Source organism: Dryobates pubescens, chromosome Z (genome assembly GCF_014839835.1).
Source record: "Dryobates pubescens isolate bDryPub1 chromosome Z, bDryPub1.pri, whole genome shotgun sequence".
In the NCBI taxonomy this organism is placed as follows: domain Eukaryota; kingdom Metazoa; phylum Chordata; class Aves; order Piciformes; family Picidae; genus Dryobates; species Dryobates pubescens.
Genome location: NC_071657.1, coordinates 98,781,561 through 98,797,370, shown reverse-complemented (window position 1 = coordinate 98,797,370; position 15,810 = coordinate 98,781,561). Strand labels below are relative to the sequence as shown.

Genomic DNA, 15,810 nt, shown 5'->3' with positions numbered 1-15,810 from the left:
CTGTGTGAATGTGCAATATGTGCAATGTTAGCAGTGAGAGTTGTATTTGGTGTCTTTCTGGCTTTGATTATTGATATTGGAAATCATAACTCAAATACTCTCAACTTGAAAATAAGTCTAATTCACATCTTGAGTAAAAACTTCTTTAATCTGTCCCCTTCTCTTGTTTCCTTTGCTGTTTGGTTCTAATTTTTCCCCATCTACGGTGTAGCTGCCTGTAACTATCTAAACATAGAATAGAATAGAATAGAATAGAATAGAATAGAATAGAATAGAATAGAATAGACCAGGTTGGAAGAGACCTTCAAGATCATTGCATCCAACCCATCAACCAATCCAACACCACCTAAACAACTAACCCACGGCACCAAGCACCCCATCAAGTCTTCTCCTGAAAACCTCCAATGATGGCAACTCCACCACCTCCCCAGGCAGCCCATTCCAATGTGCAATCACTCTCTCTGGATAGAACTTCTTCCTCACATCCAACCTAAACCTCCCCTGGTGCAGCCTGAGACTGTGTCCTCCTGTTCTGGTACTGGTTGCCTGGGAGAAGAGACCAACATCCGTCTGTCTACAACCTCCCTTCAGGTAGTTGTAGAGAGTAATAAGGTCACCCCTGAGTCTCCTCTTCTCCAGGCTAAGCAACCCCAGCTCCCTCAGTCTCTCCTCATAGGGCTTATGCTCCAAACCCCTCACCAACTTTGTTGCTCTTCTCTGGACTCGTTCCAGCAACTCAACCTCCTTCCTAAACTGAGGGGCCCAGAACTGGACACAGGACTCGAGGTGCGGCCTAACCAGTGCAGTGTACAGGGGCAGAATGACCTCCCTGCTCCTGCTGGCCACACTGTTCCTGATGCAGGCCAGGATGCCATTGGCCCTCTTGGCTGCCTGGGCACACTGCTGGCTCATGTTCAGTCTACCGTCAACCAGCACCCCCAGGTCCCTCTCCACCTGGCTGCTCTCCAGCCACTCTGACCCCAGCCTGTAGCTCTGCATGGGGTTGCTGTGGCCAATGTGCAGAACCCGGCACTTGGATGTGTTCAATCTCATGCCGTTGGACTCTGCCCATCTGCCCAGCCTGTCGAGGTCCCTCTGCAGAGCCTCTCTACCCTCCAGCAGATCAACTCCTGCGCCCAGCTTGGTGTCGTCAGCAAATTTACTGATGATGGACTCGATGCCCTCGTCCAGATCATCAATAAAGATGTTAAAGAGCATGGGGCCCAGTACTGATCCCTGGGGCACACCACTGGTGACTGGCTGCCAGCTGGATGTGGCACCATTCACCACCACTCTCTGGGCTCGGCCCTCCAGCCAGTTCCTAACCCATCGCAGTGTGCTCCCATCCAAGCCATGGGCTGACAGCTTGGCCAGGAGTTTGCTATGGGGAACGGTGTCAAAGGCCTTGCTGAGGTCCAGGTCGACTACATCCACAGCCTGCCCCACATCCACCAGGCAGTCACCTGATCATAGAAGGAGATCAGGTTGGTCAGGCAGGACCTGCCCTTCCTAAACCCATGCTGGCTGGGCCTGATCCCTTGGCCATCCTCTAAGTGCTGTGTGATTGCACTCAAGATGACCTGTTCCATAATCTTGCCTGGCACTGAGGTCAGGCTGACAGGTCTGTAATTCCCTGGCTCATCCAACCGGCCCTTCTTGTGGATGGGCACCATGTTGGCCAGCTTCCAGTCTTCTGGGATCTCTCCAGTGAGCCAGGACTGCTGAAAAATGATGGAGAGCGGCTTGGCCAGCTCGTGTGCCAGCTCTCTCAGCACCCTGGGATGGATCCCATCTGGTCCCATGGACTTGTGGGGATCCAAGTGGCTAAGCAGATCACCAACTACCCCATTCTGGAACAGAGGAAGACTATTCTGCTCCTTGGTTCCTTCTGCCAGCTCTGCAGGCCAGCTGTCTGGAAGACATTCTGTCCTGCTAGTAAAAACTGAGGCAAAGAAGGTGTTAAGTAACTCTGCCTTCTCCTCATCCTTTGATACAACATTTCCCTCCATGTCAACCAAGGAGTGGAGGTTGTCCCTGCCCTTCCTCTTGCTATTAATGTATTTATAGAAGGACTTTTTGTTGTCCTTCACAGCAGAGGCCAGTCTAAGCTCCAATTGTGCTTAATAATAGAGACACACTGCTGCTTGTTGCAAAGGTCATATGTAATTCCTATCTAAGAAGGAGCATAATGAATGTTTTGTCAGATACGCTTTCCAGCACTGGTCTTGTGAGCATTTTAAGCTGACAGCCATGTCACAGTTCCGTGTAAGCTCATGCCTGGACACACACTACTGACACAGAAGAGTTCAAATCTCAGCCTGCAGAAACAAAAGGGAGTTGCTGTATGACTACTCCTTTGCAGTAAATGTATCATGAACAATGTTAGTACTACCACTGCAGCAATTGTTGATATTTCTTTGTGCTTTCTCACAAACAATCATGAAGATTTTGTCATTTCTTTTCTTACCAAGTTGCTCTGCTAAATGTTTGCCTCTCTCTGTGAAGATCACTCGTTCATCTTCCATGTCACATTTGTTACCGACCAAAATAACCTGGGCATTATCCCAAGAGTATGTTTTGATTTGAGTTGACCTTAAAAAGAGAGAGAGAGAGAAGTCAAAGCAAAGCAAATTCCCCTTGAATCAATTTAAAGAAGAACTATAGCAAGACATGACAGACAGTAGTGATTTTGACATCTAGGATAACATGATTCTGTTTAAGCATTACCCATCAGGAATTATTATAGAAATCATATCAATACAGGTTTTAATTTTGGTTTTGTTTTTTTTTAAAGACAGTCTTTTAACGTTTTCTCCTGCTAGCAATATTCCTCCTGTACTTTTTGAAAGAAGTGGTGACACTGTCCCCCACACAATTGAAACGTATTTGCATATAAACTTCATAATCTAAAACAAGAGGTTTGAAACAAAATGAACAGCTTATTCATTTCTTATCTTTAACCCTTTAAATTAGGATATAAATTTATCATTCTGTCTCCCATCTGTTGTTTCTCTCCAGCACATTCCACCATAGGTCTTTCACTTACTAGGATGATTTGTATCATGCGTTAAGGCATGGACAGGGGCTGAATTTGAGCTCTGATTTACTTTCCATTTAAGTTATATAACCCCTGTCCATGACTGCAGTTTAACTGTAATACCTAAAGCTTTGAAACACGATGCAATCTTGAGTGCTGGTTTTGAAACAGCTTACCCTCCAAAGCTCTCTTCTGCAACTTGAATGTGATACAGATAATGGGCAACTTGGGACTATTTCATAGCAGCTCTCAGCTGCTGACCATCACCATTCTGCTATACTCGACCTGGTCTGAGGAAAGCCTCACATCACAGCTTCAGGCTCAGCCAGGACTGATGTTACTGGCTACCATCTTCTAACTGAGAGCAGTACCTGCCTTTGAAGGTAGTGAAGGGTGCGGGAAACTTACTCTAAGTGCTTAGCCTTTGCCTTGGACTTGTGACTATATCTGGCTTTAGGTTCTGAGGCAAGTGCTTGGGAGGATATTTATACTTATTCTGTCCCCATATGATAATAGAGAGAGAAAAAGATGTAGACCATCTCTCTCACTCTCTCTTTCCCACCTTCCCTTCCTTCCTAATTAATACAGGATGATTAGGAAAACTGCACTGGAACAGAAACTCAGCTGCTTAACTAGACACTTAGGACAGGACACTCTGGAAGGGAATCCCGTTGTCTACCAGGACCCTAAGTCTCTGAAATGAAAGATGAAACAGCTTTAAAAAGGTGTCTTAGTGTTTTGGAAGCTGATCCACTTAGGTGATATGTCCACTAGTGACCCCTTCTCATAACACATCTGTTACCTCTACATATTCAGATTCCTGCTGAAAAATGTTCCATTGTGCAAAAAAAAAAAAAAAAAGATCATAATGCAGTTTGACAACCACTTCTAATGAAAGACAGAAAATGGATCAAATATCTCCAGCTGGCTTTGCTTATTGCAAGACCAGAGCATGGACATGGGAAAAAAGTGCTACAGCTATTGTTGGAAGCCTGGGTCCAATGCCATTGCCCACAGATCTAGACATAAGCCAAAGCACCTTTAAGCCATGTGTGATGGGTTTGCAGAGGAATTTAATGGGAAGGATCACACTGCTTTTAGGGTTATTCTGCTTCATCATCATAACCAAAAAGAAGTTGAAACAAGACCCAGGCATTTTGTGCTACAGATTGGTCCTTTGGGTCTAACATTTCCTTTGGGTCTAACATTGAACAGTCATTGGAGTAGGTGATTGCAAGGTACTGTGAGCAAAGCAGAGCTCAAATTTCTCTGTACACTTACATATTAGTAAAGCTACAATTGCTCAGAAAGAAAAGGACAACATGCATTCATTTTGGTAGAAATGTTCTTTTAGAACCATGCTAAGTTCTTCTGGAATTTGTAGCTAAGGAAAAGAGAAAATTTTAGCCAGAATGTATTTGTCACCATAGCAACTTTTCAAATAAGAGTAGCTCAAACATCAGAGGACATTAGACCTTTAAGGATTTAAAAGAGCATAGCTTTGAACAGTTATGAGTTTGGGGTAATTTGTTCCTCTTTTGTCAGCAGGAAAATGAAGATGTCTCAAAGCAAAATATACATTAAGAATATTAAGAAATATAGAATAATGTCTGCATGTACTGAAAAGGTGAAATATAAGAAATTGGTAATGAAGAAACACAACCTGGAAAAATATCATCCCATCAGTGTAAAAAGACTTAATTTGGCCTTATTTGGCATCCATTGGCTCTAGAGCCTTACATGAGTTCTACTAGTCTATTCATTCTACTGTAGCCAGACATGATTTTTCATTCTATGAACTATGAACCTGTGCATTCAAATGCCTCTCACTACCAAAGAGACTGATTTTATTCATAGACTTTTTCATCTGGTTTGTTCTATGTCTCAGCTTCCAGTTATAAAGAATTTTTTAAGCAACAAGAGATCTTGTTCTTGATAACAATTCCAAAGCCTTATGTTTTACAAAAGACTTGATAGTGCAAAAATACAACTGACTGACTGTGAAAATCAGACATATCCCCATGCAACCTCATATCAGAAGGAGCTTGGATTAAAACAATATAATAGGCTTATCCAGTTGTTATGTTTCTTTCAGACATATATTTCCAATAACGGCTTCTACAGATTTTGATTCCCATAATTCTCCACGAAAGCCGACACACAGGTAGTTTAGAAAACAGATTTTGCTGTTCTTTGAATACATGACTTTCATATGACTGAGGCTTCTGATTAATCAAACCCACAATCTGTTGTCCTTGCAAAGAACTTTAGCCTCAGAACGTCTAGACATCAAAAGGCAGAACTCATGTTTGTAGTAAGCTGGACAGAGCAATTCTTGTTTAGTCTCAGTGACCTGGTACAAGTCAATACTAACTTTGTAAATCTTTCAAATTCTGAAACATGCTTCAGTTTTTATATTGCATAGATGTCAGAGTGGCAGATTAATGCAGGAAGTCAATGATTCATGCCTTTCGGTGATCAGCGCAAGAGTTGTCAGAAGCTGTGGGGGAAGCACTGTGCTGGGTTAGGAATTGGCTGGAGGGCCCAGCCCAGAGAGTGGTGCCACATCCAGCTGGCAGCCAGTCATTAGTGGTGTCCCCCAGGGAGGAGTGCTGGGCCCCATCCTGTTCAATATCTTCACTGATCATCTGGACAAGGGCATGGAGTCCATCATCAGTAAGTCTGCAGATGACACCATGCTGGGGGCAGGTGTTAGAATACATAGAATACATAGAGTAAACCAGGTTGGAAGAGACCTTCAAGATCATCACGTCCAACCCATCAACCAATCCAGCACCACCTAAACAACTAACCCATGGCACCAAGCACCCCATCAAGTCTTCTCCTCAAAACCTCCAGTGATGGCGACTCCACCACCTCCTCAGGCAGCCCATTCCAATGTGCAATCACTCTCTCTGGATAGAACTTCTTCCTCACATCCAACCTAAACCTCCCCTGGCGCAGCCTGAGACTGTGTCCTCTTGTTCTGGTACTGGCTGCCTGGGAGAAGAGACCAACATCCGTCTGTCTACAACCTCCCTTCAGTTAGTTGTAGAGAGTGATAAGGTTACCCCTGAGTCTCCTCCTCTCCAGGCTAAGCACCCCCAGCTCCCTCAGCCTCTCCTCATAGGGCTTGTGTGCCAAACCCCTCACCAACTTTGTTGCTCTTCTCTGGACTCGTTCCAGCAAGTCAACCTCCTTCCTAAACTGAGGGGCCCAGAACTGGACACAGGACTCGAGGTGCGGCCTAACCAGAGCAGTGTACAGGGGCAGAATGACCTCCCTGCTCCTGCTGGCCACACTGTTCCTGATGCAGGCCAGGATGCTATTGGGCTCTTGGCTGCCTGGGCACACTGCTGACTCATGTTCAGTCTACCATTGACCAGCACCCCCAGGTCCCTCTCTACCTGACTGCTCTCCAGCCACTCTGACCCCAGCCTGTAGCTCTGCATGGGGTTGTTGTGGCCAATGTGCAGAACCCGGCACTTGGATGTGTTAAATCTCATGCCGTTGGACTCTGCCCATCTGCCCAGCCTGTCGAGGTCCCTCTGCAGAGCCTCTCTACCCTCCAGCAGATCAACTCCTGCCCCCAGCTTGGTGTCGTCAGCAAATTTACTGATGATGGACTCAATGCCCTCATCCAGATCATCAATAAAGATGTTAAAGAGCATGGGGCCCAGCACTGATCCCTGGGGCACACCACTGGTGACTGGCTGCCAGCTGGATGTGGCACCATTCACCACCACTCTCTGGGCTCGGCCCTCCAGCCAGTTCCTAACCCATCGCAGTGTGCTCCCATCCAAGCCATGGGCTGACAGCCTGGCCAGGAGTTTGCTGTGGGGAACGGTGTCAAAGGCCTTGCTGAGGTCCAGGTAGACTACATCCACAGCCTGCCCCACATCCACCAGGCAGTCACCTGATCATAGAAGGAGATCAGGTTGGTCAGGCAGGACCTGCCCTTCCTAAACCCATGCTGGCTGGGCCTGAGCCCTTGCCCATCCTGGAAGTGCTGTGTGACTGCACTCAAGATGACCTGTTCCATAATCTTGCCTGGCACTGAGGTCAGGCTGACAGGTCTGTAATTCCCTGGCTCATCCAACCGGCCCTTCTTGTGGATGGGCACCACACTGGCCAGCTTCCAGTCCTCTGGGATGTCTCCAGTGAGCCAGGACTGCTGAAAAATGATGGAGAGTGGCTTGGCCAGCTCATCTGCCAGCTCTCTCAGCACCCTGGGATGGATCCCATCTGGTCCCATGGACCTGTGGGGATCCAAGTGGCTAAGCAGATCACCAACTACCCCATTGTGGAACAGAGGAAGACTATGCTGCTCCCTGACTCCTTCTGCCAGCTCTGCAGGCCAGCTGTCTGGAAGACATTCTGTCCTGCTAGAAAAAATTGAGGCAAAGAAGGTGTTAAGTACCTCTGCCTTCTCCTCATCCTTTGTTACAACGTTCCCCTCCGTGTCCACCAAGGAGAGGAGGTTGTCCCTGCCCTTCCTCTTGCTATTAATGTATTTATAGAAGGACTTTTTGTTGTCCTTCACAGCAGAGGCCAGTCTAAGCTCCAAATGTGCTTTTGCCTCTCTAATTTTCTTCCTACAAGACCTAGCAACATCCTTAAACTTTTCATGGGTTGCCTCCCCTTTCTTCCAAAGATGATACACCCTCTTTTTTCCCCTTAGTTCTTTTAGAAGCTCATCACCCATCCAGGCTGGCCGTCTGCCCCGGCGGCTCCTCTTCCGGCGCATTGTCACAGCCTGATCCTGCGCCTTCATCAGTTCTTCCTTGAAGCAGGTCCAGCCCTCCTGGACCCCCTTATTTTTAAGGGCTTTATCCCAAGGAACTCTCTGAATTAGTTCCTTGAGCAACCTGAAGTCTGCCCTCTGGAAGTCGAGCGTGGAGATCTTCTTGCTGCCCCTCTTAGCTTGACCAAATACTGAGAATTCAATTGTCTCCTGGTCGCTGGCCCCTAAACAGCCTCCGACCACCACATCCCCACCAGCCCTTCCCTGGTGGTGAAGAGAAGCTTTGATCTGTTAGAGGGCAGGAGAGCTCTGCAGAGGGACCTCGACAGGCTGGACAGATGGGCAGAGTCCAAGGACATGAGATTTAACACATCCAAGTGCCGGGTTCTGCACATTGGCCACAACAACCCCATGCAGAGCTACAGGCTGGGGTCAGAGTGGTCGGAGAGCGGCCAGGCAGAAAGGGACCTGGGGGTACTGGTGGATAGTAGGCTGAACATGCGTCAGCAGTGTGCCCAGGTCGCCAAGAAGGCCAACACATCCTGGACTGCATCAGGAACAGTGGTGCCAGCAGGAGCAAGGAAGTCATTCTGCCCCTGTGCTCAGCACTGGTTAGGCCACACCTTGAGTCCTGTGTCCAGTTCTGGGCCCCTCAGTTTAAGAAGGATGTTGACTTGCTGCAGTGAGTCCAGAGAAGGGCAACAAAGCTGGGGAGGGATCTGGAGCACAAGCCCTATGAGGAGAGGCTGAGGGAGCTGGGGTTGCTTAGCCTGGAGAAGAGGAGGCTCAGAGGAGACCTTATTGCTCTCTAGAACTACCTGAAGTAAGGTGGGGGTTGGTCTCTTCTCCCAGGCAACCACCAAAAGAACAACAGGACACAGTCTGAAGCTGCACCAGGGGAGGTTTAGGCTGGATATTAGGAAGAAGTTCTTCACAGAAAGAGTGATTTGCCATTGGAATGTGCTGCCCAGGGAGGCAGTGGAGTCACCATCATTGAAGTGTTTAAGAAGAGACTGGATGAGGCACTTGGTGCCATGGTTTAATTGATTAGATGGTGTTGGGTGATAGGTTGGACTCAATGATCTCAAAGTTCTTTTCCAACCTGGTTAATTCTATTCTATTCTATTCTATTCTATTCTATTCTATTCTATTCTATTCTATTCTATTCTATTCTATTCTATTCCAGTCACTGCCCAGCCTGTATTTGTGCCTGGGATTGCCTCGACCCAGATGGAGGACCCTGCACTTGGTCTTGTTGAACCTCATGAGGTTGGCTTGTGTCCACCTGTCCAGCTTGTCAAGGTCCCTCTGGATGGCATCCCTTCCTTCCAGCGTGTCTGCTGCAGCACACATCTTGGTTTGACCTGGGGCATGGTCCAGCAGAAGCTTAGCCTCTCTCAGGGTGGCAGATACAGTGTGACACATTTTCCTCTAAGAATTCAGACTTAATTTGGGTATTCCTGGGTAACACTGCATTAAATCCCGAAGGAACTTCTACAGAAGGCAAACCTTCCATTTGTACTCAATGCATTTCAGGTTGCACCCACTGGCTGGCATAGCTTAGAGTTCCCTTTGAATATCTATCCACAAAATCACTTTTTAATAACTGACTGTGTTAGGTTGAAAGGCTGATTCTCCCACCATGGGCAAAAGAAAAGACTCAGACAAACAGATTGCAAAAGTGGCGAATGTTTAAATGGAAAAGCAGTGAAAAATTTTACAGAGAATGACAAGCACAGTGACAAAAGAGAGAGATCCCAAAGCATACCCAAAGGCATCTCATCCCCGCCTGAGGTTACACCTAAAACCCCCAGGGCTCTTTCTACCCCCACTCTCCCCATGCCTTGGGCCTAGCCAGGCCCAAGAGGCCACGAGATGGCTCACCCCATTACCAGGTAGAGGTGAGGGAAGAAGGAGGAAGTGCAGGACCCCACAGGTGGCTTTTGTAGGGAGCAGGACGTTATGGGATGAAATATGCAGCTTCCTGTGTCCACCCACTGGGCTGGACCCTTCGGGACACTGGAGGTGTGTCTCATGCGTCCACAGCAGGGGGGCACTCAGCCTGAACCACCACACTCACATACATCTAGAACAAACAATATATCCTAGAACAGTCTCCATGATATTCTCACCCAGAGACAGACATGCCCGTATAGTAAATACATCAGGAATACGAACTTTTAGAGACAATCTCAATCTATGCACCGTTTGGACCTAGAGCCCCCCCCAGGATGCCTGTTACCCCTAGAGGGGCTGGTTTCTATGAGCTTTTTAGATCAATTATGCAGTCATATGAACTGTGAGCAGAGGAGCACTCTAATGCAAAGCTTGAGAGGGGGCCATGGATAATATTTATTCCAGCAAATTCAGAGAACATGCCCTGTTTCTGATGTGGCTTCAGAAAGAATATGCAATTAACTGGAGTGCATCATCTTGCCAGGAAGATAAACAAATTAAAAACCACACCCAAACCCAACCAAACAAAAAAACATACAACAACAACCAAAACCAACCAAACACACACCACAAACAACAAAACCCCCAAGCCCCTCTAAAACTAGCAAGCGAAATAGAGAAAAGAAACAAACAGCACAACACATAACAAAATTAACAAAACCTCTACTACAGCATTTTTCTTTCTGGAGGTTATTGCTATGTTGAGTACACTTACTGATCCTCAAAGTTCTTACATCTCTGTGTATAGAATGATGTCTTTGAAGCCCATTAGCTGAACTGTTAGGGGTTATGGTGTAATGACAGGATCTAATGTGGAGGCTAGGTTATCTCTTTTAAAACTTCCCCAGTTCATTTAAGTATTTTAAGTGAGGGGGAGTGTCAGAGAAGCAGGTATGAAATTGGAGGTGTGTCCAAAGGCATTCATTGCCTCCATCTGACGATGTGGGATTTTATGGAACAGACCTCTCCAACCCTTAACACACAGACTGGGATGACAAAGGGAGGCTCTGCCATTCCCATCTTTCCAGGGAAAGAGATAATGTCAGGAGCCCTTTTCCACCCTTGTTCTCTGTGAAGAGCTCTGGCACTCTCTCCCTTCAAGCTGTCTTTTCCACAGGGTGAGTATGAGGTCTCCCTCATAGAATAGAGTAGAATAGAGTAGAATAGAATAGAGTAGAATAGAATAGAATAGAATAGAATAGAATAGAATAGAATAGAATAGAATAGAATAGAATAGAATAGAATAAACCAGGTTGGAAGAGACCTTCAAGATCATCATGTCCAACCTATCATCCAACACCACCTAATCAACTAAACCATGCAACCAAGCATCCTGTCAAGCCTCGCCCTGAACACCCCCAGTGACGGCGACCCCACCACCTCCTCGGGCAGCCCATTCCAATGGGCTCATACTAACAAGTGTCTTCTGTACTTCAGTGTGTACCATGGACTCCATTCCATTCCCCACGATGTCTTTTATTACTTTTAAACTCTTACTAGTCACAGCAGTCCTAATAGGTAGTGTCCCTGTACCTTGCAGTTTTCTTGTTTCCCCTCTCTACCCCGCTCACCATGGTATATGATGAAGGGGGGTCCTATATAGGATTACTAAAGTTAAGTGATTGCAGTGCTCAATCTTGATGGCCATTTGGAAGCTGGCTCTGGACCAGCTGCTCCGCAGTTGGCACTCAGACCCTGCCACAGGGAGAGCAGAGAGAGAGGTGGCCTGAGGCTTTTCATCTGTTCTCCAGTAAATAACCCACTGTTAGTGGAAGACAAGCCATTCAAAATGTGTAACACTACTAACCAGAAACCTCAACTTTCTCACAGGAGTTTTTAAGATAATGCCAAGGTTAAAAATTGTAAGTACTTTGAGCAAAAACAAGACAGAAGAACCCAGGAGGACCTAAATACTAGATTTTTTGTGTGTGTGTGTGGCCATAGTGGTGTAGTAGGAGTGTAACAAAATCAGTAATAACATCAGTAATAATAAAAAGAGGATCCTAACATTTTCCAGATTTTAGTTGAACTGATGGTAATTTGGGGGCATACAAAGTCCCAAGAAACAGATTTGAGCTTTGAGAAACAGATCCGTACCTTTCCTCCACTGCTGATGAGTAAGATCCGGATATTTCAAGATTTTAAACTCAAACCATTACTATTCATTTCATTATTCTGGCATGCTCCAGCTGAGGGCCACAGAAGCTCAAGGACTATGGCTAATACAAATTCTTTTAACTTCTGCATTCATGAATCCCATTATAATTACTGAAGCAATTAGTGAAAACCACTTAGTGAAATAATTATCAAAATAGAAAGCAGAGATAGACGAATCTGTGACAGGAATGGGAAAATTGCACCTTGATCCTTCTCTTCAAGGATTTAAATCTAGTGGATATCCTAGCCTCTCTACTCCTATTAGAACAGATGAATTATATCGAATTTGTGATGCTTATTTTCAGTGATGGCACCAGCATCTGTAGATTGTATGGGCATATTAACATATGAATGTGGGGAGGTAAAGAAGGGGAAAAAACGAACAAAATTAATTTCTTCTATCTTCAGTATCACAAAGCAGCAAGGGGAAAGGATCAAGGCAGCAGTGGATGTAAAAGCAAAAATGAGATATACTAACCACTTCCCTTTTCCAACAAACTGGAATATGTGAATATTGGCCAGGACTGACTGTTACTGATATGTTAGTTATTGTTTATACAATATTATGTTTTGTATCCAGATTGAAGGGCAAATGAATGGAAAAAATGCCTTATGATTTTGAAATAAGCTGACATTGAAAAAGATAGAATACCAGTGACTCACCATTTCCTTCTGGCAGGCTTTATCTTTGTTGTGCAGAGCAAAAGAGTGCACATCATGCAACGAAAGGGTACATGTTTAACCCTCCCTTGGAGGAAGATAAATCAGCGATGCAGAAGCTGCATGACAGGTGTGACACTAACAAATTTCTGGTTCATTTTCAGCCAGAAGGCTAGTCAAAACCCACATTATCAAAAGCAGATTTTCATTGTTCTAGGAGGAACTGCATCTACTTTAAAGAAAATAAATTTGCCTTTGCCAGTGAACAAAACATGAGAGCTACCTTAACAGAAGACTCCACTACAAGTTTCTGAGGCCCTAATTTCAGAAAATCATGCTCTATATTTCAGTTTTGAGAGGCTGTAAAGAAAACCAAAATGAATCCAGTTTTTTTGGAGGGCAAAATTGAGGTGCTCTTTAATATATACATTTTTTATAACATTATGCAAGGAAATATGACATACAATTTTGCTCAGAGTTTAATTAAAATAAAAAAGAAAAAAGGAGAACAAGGAGAGAATAATCAGATATGTAAGAGCTGATACTCTGACATTTATTCTTATGTATTTATCTCAGTCATAATCCATTACCATAACTCTAATGCAGAAGCATATGTTTGCTCAATAATGTCCCCTCTTGTGTGCCTTCTTGTGTGCCCTGGGACTGCATTTAACACAATGCAATAAGAACCAACATGGCATTGATAACTGCAGAGCTCTGTGTGATACCTAAGATAGGAGGTAGACATCCTAGAGATTTATCAATCTGAATTTTCTTTCTTGCTAACCAACAATTTCCATCTGCTCTTACCTTGCATGCAAAGTATTTTGTCATACAGAATCCCTCTGCTGAGTACTTGATTGAGTTACATTCCATTTTTATTGTAATATACACATGATTTTCTTAACAGTCCATGAATTAGCTTTGGTGCCTTTTCTGTATAATGTTGTTTCAAATAATAGTACTAAGTGTCAGTTGTTTAGAAGATTATTTTCTGACACTACAGTGCAAACTCACTGGGTAGCAGTATACAGTACCAAGTTAATACATTGCAGGCAGAGGACACTCATGTTCAAACTGTAATTTTAACATGTGTCCTTCTACTTGGAGTTACAACGATGGACCAGAAGGCTGCAGGGTATACTTAGTCCATATTAATCAGCTTGCAGATGACCTCAATTTTTACATCTTTGGCACCATTTCAGAATCCTGCTTTCTTCCCAGCTGTCAAATACACCTTGAAACTACTTTCCATACCCGTGTGGCAGGAACTCAACGATGCAATTAAAACTTTCCTTTTTTTTTTTTTTGTTAAAGTAAGTTAGCACTACACACTGCATCCCTTCTCCCCAGTACTTCCTGTGCCTGGCCCCCAATGTCCATGTCTTTAGAAGAAAAGCTCACCAGGTGAGTATATTCATGTACCTGCACAGCCAGCGCAGCACAGCGGGCACTGAAACAGGTGGAAATAAGCCTAAGAGCAGCCTTATGCAGAGTAGGGTCCCAACACACACTGTCACTCTGGAGGCATTTTTGTCACGGAGGCTGATGAAAGAGTACTTGGATGCAACCTTCTACCTAATCCTTGGCAAGAGGGACTTTGGCTGAAGGCATGCATAATAAGTAAAAGATAATTAATTCCCTGTCAAAGTCAGACCTACTCCTTTCCTTTTCTAATGTGTAGTATACACTTATTTTCAAAGCTTTTTGTTTAGAAAACTTGAACAGATGTTAATGCAGACTTTGGAGAAGAGACAACAAATTCTGTGTAAGGCATTAAGGGCAGAGAGAACTTTCAACCTACTTCCTTGTATTTTGTGTTACGATAAGACTATATAAAGTCCCTTTCAATATTTAATTCTTATTCACAGGAGTACAAAATGCTCTCCTACAACAAGGTTTACTTATGAGCAGACCAACTAATGCAAGACATTCTTCACAGTGAGGCGCAGTAATGACCTATGTTAATGAAGAGTTTTTATGTCATGTATAATGCTGCAAGCTGTGTCATACTGTAGGAAGTGATTTAGCAGTTCACCACACAGACAAAAGGCTGTACACTTTCATTTTCTCCCCACAGAGAAACTCACCATTAGATTATCATCCTTCAAAGCTACTAATACACATGCATAGCACATACAATCATGACAAAACAGAGTTTGAAAGGAGATGGAAAAAAGTATTTAAGGGAAAACAATATTCACAGAAACAATGAAAGGCAAAATACAGTCTGTACTTGCACATCTTTTGACCATCCCCACGGTTCCATGTTCCAGATGCTTCCAAATAAATGATCCTGTTTATCACCAATTTATGCTGATTGTACAGACTGTCATTGGAACTCTAGTAATGATGCTAATCAGTACAGCTGATCCTAACTCTGGTATTTGAAAACTGGCAAACAAGGGAGTTCTGAAGTCATTTACTAAAGTATCTGTTTGAGTGTATTACACTTCTAAGTAAATGAACAATTTGTCATTTTGTATTCATAAATGACAGAATGGCAGGGGCTGGAAAGGACCTCTGGAGACCATCTAGTCCATTACATGTATAATATATACGTGTGTCATTACATTTGCTATCCTCTTACTCACAGTGATGTGCTTTAGGTACTCATTTTCTTTAAGCAAGCAAGCAATACTGATGCTGAACAAGTCCCTTCTGTCCTACATGCTTATATCTAGTACTTTCCTCTTCACTGTGTGAGCAACACTCTGGACTGATCTACTCTGCCAAAGAAACTTTCTTGCACTTTGGGGTTACCTATTAGCCGCTCACTTCTGTAACAGTAACAGAACTGCTATAAATCCTATCAATGTTTTGTCTTTAAAGGTATTGATTATCATCTGGAAGCAGCTCAAACAAAACATTCAGAGTATACTTGAACCATAGGCATAAAAATATGATTCCACCGTTTTGTTCTTGCACCAGTATGTCTTTGGAAGTATTTTCCCTGGGTGGATGTTCGCTTGCACACACAAGAGATCTCAAGTCTGAAATTCTGCGTTAGAACGCGTGGCCTGGTTTTGGTCTGAACACATAGGCTTTTCTTTTTTTCCACAGATACCAGAAACTGGTAAAAATTCATTTTGTGAGGGCTGCAAGGAGCCAGAGACAACAGCAAAAGCTATTTCAATGTCTCCTGCCTGGCACTGCAAGGCAGGATTGTCTTGCTGACTCACCGTCCGAGCAAGTAAACCTGAAGGGAGGTTGTAGCCAGGTGGGGGTTGGTCTCCTCTCCCAGGCAACCAGCACC

At 44.4% G+C, this 15,810-nt stretch overlaps 1 protein-coding gene across 1 annotated transcript in view; it reads right to left on the bottom strand.

Moving 5' to 3' along the window:
• RAB3C (RAB3C, member RAS oncogene family) overlaps positions 1-15,810 on the bottom strand; it is a 169,114-nt gene that overhangs the window by 26,295 nt on the left and 127,009 nt on the right. The window contains exon 4 of the mRNA XM_054178488.1: positions 2,468-2,592. Within this exon, the coding sequence (XP_054034463.1) occupies positions 2,468-2,592 (125 nt within the window). The remainder of the gene's footprint in view (positions 1-2,467; positions 2,593-15,810) is intronic.